The following is a 10,765-nucleotide window of genomic DNA, read 5'->3' as shown; positions in this document are numbered from 1 at the left end:
AATTAGCCGGGGGTCCACAGGCACAGACTGTTATGCTTCCCTTAAGATTATGGTAATCACGAACCAAGAGGAAATCTTCTGCCATCTACTCCCGCTGACAAAAAGCTCAAAAGTCACCTTGACATGTACGACACGACCATGCGTGAACTCAGCTCAGTATTTGTCATGAGGTTCGGTCTCAGGACCTTCCTCATCAAGAAATCCCAGCAAAAGGTGGAAATAGGTAGAGAAATGTGTGTTGAGCCACTTGACCAATAAGAATTCTGTTCACACTGCATCTACTGCTCAATTCACGCCAAAGATTTTTGTTATTTGAGAAAATTATGACTAAAAAAAACAGAAAGGAAGGCGAAGATAAAAATGAGGAAAACTGCAGAATAGAGAACTCATGTATTTACCCACTCACTCACGATGACCAGCGGAGGGCCCACGGTGTCCCAGTCTACGCTCATAGCTGGGGGCAAAGGTGACACTGCCCTTGAACTGACGCTCTGTTGGGGAAGCAGAGACAAAGGATAAGCCATCTGAGCTCCGTGAAGCGCACAGAGCAGGGAGCAGGTGGACAGCCCTCACTTCGCACCTGCCCAGAAATCACATCCTCGGGGACGGGGTGCGCTCCAGTTAACATCTCGTGTCGTGGCCAGAGCCCAGCCTCGCCTCTCGGGGCCTTCTTCTCCATGAGGGCGAGAAACCGGCTTGCAAGATGCCTGTGACTGCACCACTGTTAGCAGGAAAGTGCCTCGCTGTAAAGCCAGGCTCCGTAACAGGCCACATCGGGCAGCTCTGACGCGCAAGCATCCTCACCTCGGTGACCTGCAACAGGGGCAGAGGCGGAAGGCGGACCCAGCCAGGCGGCTGCATTTCCTTTAGGGCTCTGGCCCCCTTTTCAGATGGGTCAGGGTGGCTCTGAAGGTCCGCTGAGGCTTTGGGGAGCAGCAGGGCCAGAGGACAAAGGCCATCCTGCTAAGGGGACCCCTTCCCAGCCAACACTGCCCTGACCGCTTCCCACGCCTGGGGCAGCTGGCAGCCCCAGATAAGCCTGAACAAAGCTCCTCATCTCCAAACACGAACCCAGTTTGGAAATTAAAACACAAACGTTTACTTCGTGTTGCTTTTATCCCTCTACTTAAAAAGTCATTTGAAGAGTAACGCGAGCCATTCTGGAGCGAACTGGAAATGCAGCGACAGTGTGGACTGCTCCATGTGCTCTTGTTTATCCCGGTGATAAATTACCTTCTCATGATGCTGAAAGTCATGTTGAAATTAGGTCATTTTAAAAGAATTTATTAAAAGGTATTGAAAACGCAGAGCCATGGAGTAAGTAAAAGATTCCTTGACTGAGAGATTTATAATGGATTTAGTTAATTCTCCTAATGGGCCTTTGTGACCACGTGACTGAACAGGTGGTTCTGTCCGTCTCCTGGCCGGGCTTGCGCTGTCCCACACCCTCCGCGTCCAACTGCGCTGGAGAAACCGGAATCCTGGGCTGAGCTGGAGCCACCAGGTTCTCTATCTCATGCTTATTTCTCGAGGCGAAGATTCCTCACGAGGCCTCTGCTTCAGTGATTTTACAGACCAGAATCCAAGAAGGCAAAACAGTGCTTAAGTGACTTCCCCTTATTTCCATAACGTTGTGCACTTGTCGCCTTGCCGGCACGCAGACGGGCGCAGGTGCCAACAGCTCTGGTCCCCATCCTAGAATCCTGCACGCGAATTCTTCCTCAAGTACCTGCCTCCACGAAGACCATGCGCGTCCCTCCTGCTGACACAACTTGGTCTTATACTGAGTTCTCTGCTCCTAATTTCCATCTTCCCTGTATTAGAAAATGTTCGGGGTTTTCTCCCAACTTGTTGGCCGGAAATGGGGGCCCCTGGGGAAGCGCAGTTCACGGGCAGGACTGGAGGGAGGCCGGGTCCCGGGTTCACTGACCGCGAGCCACCTGGGCCGCTCGCTGCCACCTCACCTTCACTCCCTCCTCCAGAGTCTCCACAATATTTATTTCACGGGGCTACTTTTCATGGCGACAAACCATTATCCCACAGTTGAAAGCCCGACCTCCAATTATGAAAACTGCCAAGGGGACCACCAAGAGGAGACCATCACGCTCTCCCGTCTGCGTGAAAACGTCCGGCGCCGGGTTCTTCCGCGGGCTCGCGGGCGCATGCGGGGACCGCCCCGGGGCGAGGGCGCAGGGCGCCTGCGCACTGGCCACACTCGGCCCGCGCGACGCTGCCGCCGCCGCCGCCCAGGCCCGGCCGTGCTTTCTCTCTCCAATTGGAAAGCGGCGCCAGGTTTTCCCGTCAGCCGCTGCCACGTCTCCAAATGGCTTTTCAGTGTCAGGCCTATCAGGAAATTAACTCATCACGCAGTGACAGCTGCTAATTTTTTCCCCTTACATGTCAGATGGATCGCCCGCTGAAGCTAATAATGAATCACCAAAGCCTGATTAGAAGGTGCTTCCGAAACGTATAACTGCCATCTGAGCGAACTTTTTTCTTCATGTAAAATGATATCACCCTAGAGGAGCAGAAAACGGATTGTATTCTTCAGCAAGATGGAATAGGAGGCGGTTGCTTACGTGCGCTGGGCGCTCTCTTAAATGATGGGTTAATCTTAAACAGTAAAAGGAGTGAGAACTTAACAGCTCTTTTTGTAGTTTGCTCAATGAAGGGCCTTTCTTCTTTCCTAATTTTCTTCCTAGAACCTACTCTGGGTTAGGAGTCTAAGCTGGTACTTCAGTTCCTTCCTTATGCCATTGTTTCATGTTCGGGATAACAAAAGATTTGATAGAACCGAGAGATACAAATTCTGCCCATTGGTCACAGGATTTCCTAGACGCAGTGCTACTAGGCAGCAGGGCCCTTGCTGCTCAGCGGGGTGGTGGGTCCGAGCGGCGCAGGTGGGCGTGGCCAGGGCCAGGCCTGGACCTCCGCGGGGTCTTCTGCATGACCTGTTAGGTGACTGAGCAAAGATCCACTGAGGCTCCTCCGGGCTGTCTTCTAGGGCTTGGGGTCCACGTGTCTGGGTTGAGTTGATAAATGAATGAAACTTTCAGTGCTACGCTGACAGCATCTTATCACATTTACTGGGTTCTTCAAAGCAAATCAGGAAACAAGAGGAGTGTGCTTTGCCTCTCAGGTGATGTGGGTCTGTCTGCTTGGGTGTTGTGTGGGGTAGGACTTGATTTGGAGAAGCTCCCCCCCGCTCGGCTCCTACTGTTCAGTGAGGCCAGAGGCATCCGGAAGGATGCCTGTCTGAGCCACGCACTTCCCTTGTGACCTTATGCGGCTAGAGCTTTCTTCGTACGGAGACGGCGCTGCGGCGACTCTCCACCATGCACGCGGCATTGTCCACGTCCGTAGGCTGATTCATCCGGGCAGGGAGTCCCGGCTTCCTCGCCACGGGTCCTGGAGGCGCAATCATTTAACTGGCTGTAGTTAATAAAAAGGTGTTCCTTTTGGATTACAGTCTCCAAGTGAATATTTCTGTTGCTTTGCTTTTTTACTTCTTTAAGGTTCTACTTTCTCCAGCCCAACCTCCAGGAAGGCTAAGGCTCACCGTGTGTGCCTTGCAGACGATTGAGCTGCGGGGAGAGCGCCCGCATCGCCCTCGGCTGCGCCTCGTCATTCCGAGGCCCACAGTTGTGTATGTGCTTCTTCAATCCCCTCACATTCCAGCAGCTGTGTAGGGAGAGAGAGAAGGGAGCCCCCGTTAACCCGGCTCTACAGGTAATTACAGGACACAAGAGCTTAGTGAATCCTCTGCAGTCCTTCGGAGCCTTGAAACACCTCCGGTCCAATTTTCCTTTGCAAAGGCCTGCTCCTTTCATTGTGCATACAACGTGATTGCTGGTTTGACACTGCAGGCTACACTGGTTTCATGAAGGATTAAATGCCACCCGAGACATATTTACCCTAAATAAATCACAAACGGTAAACTGCAGCATGTCAGTGTCAACACCCAGAACTGCGGCAGAAAGGTTAGCCGTACAGCACTCAGCGCGGCTAGGGATTAGCGTCCAAGCCAAGGGCCGCAGGCTACAGCTAAGGGAGGAATGATCAAGAAGAAATATTCTCACTGAAAAACATACGCCCCCACCCTTTTTTTTTAAAACGTGTGTGAGAAGCTTGGCGAGGGGCATCATTTTGTAAAGGTCACCTTCATTCCGACAGCACGCGGGAGTTGCTGCTGTCACTGTTTGCCTACGACGGTGTTGAACAGCAGCGGAACTGCCCGGCCGTTTTTAAGCAGCTGGAGCAAGTCGTACCCAGCTAGTTCTGAATCACGGTGTCAAACCTGAAATTTTCCCTTTTATTTTTTTGGAGGGGCAGCTGTATCAAGGGAGGTGCCCTCGGATGGGCGGGACTCAGGGCTCTGAGGACGAGGTCAGGGGAGGGGTAGCCGGCTGAGCAACCCAGCCAGGCTCGTTTCCAAGCTCACCTCTCAGGGAAGGTGTAAACGGGACTTTCATTTAGACCAAAACGGTGCCGTTTTCTCTTCCTTCCCTCCCTTCTGATCTTCTCAATTTTTAGATACTAAGCATGACAGACTACGTTACTGTCACCAGAATCTAACTGGGCCACGTGCCAAACACTGAGAAAACGGCCCTGGGCTGCAGAGATGGCGGGCGGAACCCAGCACACTCGACGTGGGCAGATGGGGAAGGGAAATGAGTGTCAGACGCAGGCCAGTTCTCTTCAGTTTTTATAGCTGCCCATTGATTGGTTGGCTGCTGGAAAAAAATGTCATCATTATCTTTTAATGCTATAATTTTATTTCAAAGAAAAGAGAAACAGAACAGAAACAACCTTTGCATTTGGGGGAGGGGATGATTTTACAATTTTGGAAAAGGAAAAGGAGCAGTCGTATCAAGACACGAGTCAGCCGGCTATGGACTCGCATCCACAGTTGCGATGATCCCACAGCGAAGCACAGACAGTCCTGCCGGGGCCGAGGCTGCGGGGCACGGATCTCTACCACTAATGTTTGATGTCAGCTCTTTCACGTGGACAGAAACCGCAGAGAAATCCTGCGAATATGATATCGACACTAAGAAACATTTGTTATAAAAGCAAAATATTGATACAAACAATATTTTCCAGAGTGCACATTTCATATAGACTTTATTGTATGAAACTAAGTCAAAATTAGAAGCATTGGGTTTTCTTAACCAAGGTTTATTTTAACTGAATATAAACGCCAAGGCTTTTCTTAACCGTAGGCTTAAGAAGGAATCTTTTAAGCAGAAGCAACCAGGGCGATGACCACACCTACGATGCCTGAAGGGAGGAAATCCATACATGAAACGAACAGGCTGCCTTTGGTTTGGGGACGCTGCGATCCTAAAATTTCCAGAAAAATGAAGAGGAGCCGACCGCTTCGACATGGTAATACGTGTAGCTGCAATTTTTAACCAAACGTGTAATAAAATGTTAAAACAGCGACATGCTGGACTGCAAGGGCAGCTGTGTCTCAAGCCATGAGACACACTGTTGTCACTCTTCTACTGCTGGGGCACAGTCCTTCCACAACTGAAACGGGAAAACATTTGTGGGGGGAACGAAAGAGAAAACAACTTAGCTTCTCGTCAGCACAGCGGACAGAACACAGGGAAGAGCATCCAGAGAAGAACCAAACTGTAGACAGACCTGCCTCCGGCGGCCCCGCCCCACACGCGCGCCGGGCTCCCGCCCTGCGCGTCCACGTGCCCCGTGCGCGCGGTCGGCAGGGACGTCACCCGGCCCAGAGCCTGTGCGCGCTCCCGGGCAGCAGCCGTCACTGGCGCGAAGGCTTTGCAAACGGAGCGCAGGGAGCACGCGCCTTGGGTGCTGGTCGCTCCGCGTCCGCCCGGTGCCGGGGGTGGAGCAAGGCTCCGGGCTCAGGCCTCGTGAAGCTCGCTGCTCTCTCTATGGCTCTGGATTACCGCGGCCGCCGGGGAGTCCTCCTGGGTGTATATGACCATGCTCGTCAGCTGCTCTGTTTCGCCGGGGACCACAGCCTCGGCGCTGAGTGCGGCCCCGGCCTGCAGGATCTCCTGAGAGCCGGCCGTCTCTATCACGGTGTGCGAGTACACGCCCGTCTCGTCCTGCGCCCCCGGGGGCAGTTCTGTCACGATGTAATGAGTCGCCCCCTCGGGAAAGCCGCCGCCGGACTCCTGGACCATGGCCTGGACCAGCTCCTCGGTCACGATGATCTGCGAGATCTCGCCGTCCGACTCGGCCAGGTCCACGCGCTGGCCGTGGGCCTGGGCCTCCTGCATGATGATCTGGGAGCCCTCCCGGGCCAGCATATGCACGGTGCCCTCCTCGTTCACGATGACCTGCGTGACACCGTCCTTCATGAGCTGGCCGGCCGCGGCCGGGTCGCAGACTGCGAACTGCAGCACGCCCTGCACCACCTTCCTGAAGGCCAGCTGGGCGCGCTCCTGCGACGCGATCAGGGCCGCGGGCCGGACGGCGCGGCTCAGCGCCCCCGTGGGCTCCAGGGCGGTGCCACCGTCCTGCACGTCGTGGCACACGTGGATCTCGTGGGCCTCGGCCGGGGCTGCGGCGGGGTCCGCCGCCTGCCCTGGCAGCGGGACCAGCACGTCTCTGGGTCCGGCCCTGCCCTTCTCCTCGGCCGCGGCCCGGCCCTCCGCCCCTCCCAGCTCGGTGACCGCGCACAGCAGGGCGTCCAAGGCCGAGGCCGTGTCCGGCGGGGGGATGCCGGCCTCGGCCAGGTCTAGAATCCCCTGCTTGGTCACCTGCTGAATTGCAGCCCCGCTGGGGCTGAGGGGCGCGTCCATGCCATGGCCTTCCATCGGGGCCCCCACGACCACCACCTGCGTGGCTCCGTCTGCCAGCTGTTCCGGCACCCCAGGCCCGGGCGCCCCGCCGCCCACGGGCGCCCCGCTCTGCCCCGCGGCGATGACCTGCCCGTCCTCCGTGATGTGCACCACCCGGGCCACCTGGCCGGCCAGTGCCAGCGTCTGCAGCGTGGCCGCGGCCGTCTCCTCCACGGAGGCGTCCAGGGCGAAGTCCCCGTCGTAGCCCTGGATGATGATGACCTGCTGCACCGGCTCCGGCGGCGCCGCCGGCCTCCTGCTGCCCCGCAGGGGCCTGTCCTTGACCGGAGACTCCTCCGCCAGTGCGGCCGCCGTGAAGGGGCTGTCCGTCTCCACGAACGTGGCCCCCTGGCCCTTCAGACGGCATTCGTAGGACTTGGACACAATGCCTAGGGGAGACAGGGACCAGTTAGAGTCCAGAAAAATGACTTTCAGGCTTAAAAGTAAGACAGTTCTTCTGTAGAAGCTTTAGAACCTCAGCTGCTCAGAGCAGCCGGCTCCCAGCCTCAGGGCCTCGGCCCGGCGCTGGGCGCTCGGAGGAATCTGACACGGGTGCTCCCGGCTAAGCGCGGTCACAGAGGACATCCGTGCGGTAAGCGAGCGACGCCCACACCTCTGGTCTACTGTCCGGATACAAGCCCATCGGCCTCCCTTCGCCTTTCAGCTCCTGGGGAAGGGATACAGTCGAGTCCTCTCAATTACGGTCATTTCTAACAAGATACGCAGTCGGTGGTGGTGAGTGCAGACCAGCAACAGTCAGTAGCAGTATCTCCTAACCCAAAGGAAAAATCTGTTTTTTAATGTCCAAATATTAGCTACAGTATATTTGTTTCTTCAACAAAAAGAATGAAAGCTCTGCATATTAAATTTATAAATAAGCCCTGGATAAACACAGCTCTATGAGTTTCACCTTCTGTGTCGGGTGCTAAGCTGGGGGCAAAGGCGGCTGGCCCGCCAGGCGCGCCCCCCCACCCCTTCCCCGGAGGCCTGTGGGTGGAGACCCGGGCGCCCAGCCCAGATGCAGGGGCTCTGCTGCCGGGGCTCAGGGGCGGTGGACAGGCCAGAACTGAGTGCACAGCCGTGTCAGCCACGAGAGCCGATGCCACTCTGTCGCTGTGACGTTTGGCCAAGTGCCTGGCATGCAGCCACCATTCAGCAAAGATGCGTTTGTTGAATGACTTAAATATCGTGTAAGGTGAGAAGCACTACAGCAGAGAATAAACACACTCAGGCTCACAGCCAGCCGGAGGGAAAGGAATATTCAAGCTCTCCCTTGGGGCTGGGAAGGGGAAGAGCCTGGAGACAGAGCAGCCCAGGGCCAAGCAGAGGTGAGTCTGGGGGGCCGGGGTCTTGGGCTGGGCTGGCTTTTAGGGGATTAGATAGCTCGGCCCCCGCCAGGCTCTCCGGGCCTCTTCTGACAGGAGGCACTAAGACATCTGGACCACAGTCTGTGGAGAGAAGACACCTGTTGAATGTTTTTAAGCAGGAAAGTAAAACGAGTGCATCTGTTTTAGAATTGTGACAGAGGGTACAGCATTTATTATCATAAATACTAGCCCCAAATTCCTCTTAGTGAAAACACTGTGACTGTTTCAGAAAATGCAGAGATAAGCCCTTGGGACAAAGGCATATGCAAAATGCAGGGGTCAGGAGAGCCCAGAGAAGGGCAGGACTGGGGAGAGAGTGCCTGCAGGCTGCTGGCCTCAGCCCGATGGTCGGTCCCATCAGACAGCAACTGTCCCTCTCAGTCTGCATCTGAAGTCTGGACATCTGCCCGCCCAGGAAGGCACAGCAGCCCTGAGAGGCCTGCGGCTGCCGCCAGACTGAGAGTTTCAAGCCCGTCTAACAGATCCCGGGGCTGCAGGCCTGAGCTGGTCTCCTGTTACAAAAAGGAGGCTCTGGCCGCAGAACCGAGGGTGGAAGAGGAAGGATGCGGGGAGGGTGAGAGGCAGGGGCGGGTGCTGAGGACTGCAGGGAGTGTGCACACCCGGCCCCCAGTGCCACCTGTGACACAGGCGACACTTGTTTAATAACTCGACGGGGAAAGTATGAGTGAAAATTGTTGTCTCTGTCTTCATAAAAAAGAGTTTAAACAGAGTTCCTATTTTCTCCCTTAAGTCTTTAATTTTCTATCAGTTTTTTATTACAGCCTCCTTCCCTCCTAAGTAAGAGAATGATCTCTAAATGATCTATAGTATTTCTTTATCTCAATGGCAAACCACTTTTTAAAAATATTTCACTTTAGTCTCCCTCATGTAGGTCGTTTTTTAAAGAAAAGCACACTTTACCCTTACCAAAGGAGAAAAAAGGATTAAGACTTATTAGATTATTATTGCTAACATCCCTTAAACATAAGACAACAATTTTGCTTACTGTGTTGGTGCCAGTCCGTATGAAAGCATTTCTTTCAATACAGAGTCCACTTTAAGCAAAGACCCAGACAAGGCCTGCCTTTCAGCAGGTACAGCATCTCAGGCAGGAACCACAGAAGCTGTTAAGTCATATTTACCAAGAGGACATAGCAGGCTCACATCCAGACTGTAGGCAATAGTCTCGGATTGCGAATCATGTGTGAAGTTATAAAAATGCAAACTCCTGGCCCATTCTGTGTGTGCTGGGACGTTTCATGTTCTGCGTCCACAGGTTCACAGGTCAGAAGTCTCAGGAAGTCAAGCCACCGCATCCCCCTTAACTCTTGAGGCTAGAGGGAGCCTCCCACTGGGTGGGGGTGAGGGAGCCAAGGGGTCTCCCGGGGCCCTGTGCTGCGGGGTCAGTGGGGGCAAAGCTTGGGGTGCGTCCTCGGGACTGATTTTCTGTACACCATGTACTTTCAGCCTCCGAGGCTCTGATTCCTAGTGAGGAAGTGAAATGTGTAAGTAATCCATTTTTGTAAGCAAAGATTAGGAACGATTAACATTTATTCTTTCTCAGAGAACTCTCTATAGTGCAAATCTTAGAAAGCTCATGGAACCATAGACTCCGTGGTCAGGAAAAGACCTGTGGGTCAATGGGACCATCCCCAGGAGCAGAAAATCCTGTTTGCTCATTCAGAGAATGCGGAACACTGGGCCCAGCGGACGCTGCTCGGGGCTGGGCCGTCAGCGGCAGGTGAACCAGGCCCAGCCGTGCCCGCACCAACCAGGCCAACATAAACCATCTTTTTTTTTTCTGGCTGCAGCATGTGGGATCTTAGTTCCCCATCCAGGGATCGAACCCATGCGTCCTGCAGTGGAAGTTCGGAGTCTTAACCACTGGACCACCAGGGAAGTCCCTGCCATCACATCTTAAAAGCTGTTCAAACCTTCCCAGAGGACAGTCCCAAATGTCGCCGATTCCAGCTAAATGATCTCCCTAACTATGGCTTTCTCTTGTTTACCCTCCTAGGAAAGGGGGGGACAATGGGGACCACACAAGCAGGCTCCCAGCCAGCTCTGACTGAGGTGTTCAGTGGCAGGCAGCCACCGAGCACCCACTGCGGGGTGCCAGGCGGTCACGGCACAGGGCAGCAGTCCCCACACTGGGAATCCGACCTCGGGGGCTCTGCAGGCTGGCCCAAGGTTATGTGAGCAGATGGAGAGTTCTAGGGAATCAGCCCAGTGTGTCTAAACTCACCTGCCCAGGGATGTGCCTGCCTTAGAGATATCCCCTCCACCTCCACGTGACCCTCTGCTTTACAAAAGGAAAACACACCCTTCACCATGGGACCCTCAGGAGGATCAGAGTTCAGAAGATAAGCATGAGATCAGGTTAAACCACTCAGACCCTAGGAGAAAAGGGCTGAATCACCTGTGGTCCATATGCTTTAATCTAATCGTGTGGGCATTTTCTGAACTTTAATCTTCCTGAACTATCTCTCATCAAAGAGGTCAGAACGGGGCTCAGCGTAGGAGCAGAAGGCCTGCCCGATGGGTGAGGCACCCCACGGGCTCTGAGTTCACCCC

At 54.5% G+C, this 10,765-nt stretch overlaps 1 protein-coding gene across 2 annotated transcripts in view; it reads right to left on the bottom strand.

The window, feature by feature from the left end:
• Positions 1-4,869: 4,869 nt before the first annotated feature.
• The window catches only part of ZNF407 (zinc finger protein 407), a 420,199-nt gene continuing 414,303 nt past the window's right edge, over positions 4,870-10,765 (bottom strand). For both annotated transcript variants that reach the window (XM_082667537.1, XM_082667538.1), the window contains exon 9: positions 4,870-7,213. In XM_082667537.1, the coding sequence (XP_082523663.1) occupies positions 5,880-7,213 (1,334 nt within the window). In that variant the 3' untranslated portion in view covers positions 4,870-5,879. The remainder of the gene's footprint in view (positions 7,214-10,765) is intronic.

This window comes from Grampus griseus (assembly GCF_964374135.1).
Source record: "Grampus griseus genome assembly, chromosome: 12".
In the NCBI taxonomy this organism is placed as follows: domain Eukaryota; kingdom Metazoa; phylum Chordata; class Mammalia; order Artiodactyla; family Delphinidae; genus Grampus; species Grampus griseus.
The sequence above is the reverse complement of the archived record's forward strand: the minus strand, read 5'-3'. Positions and strand labels throughout refer to the sequence as shown.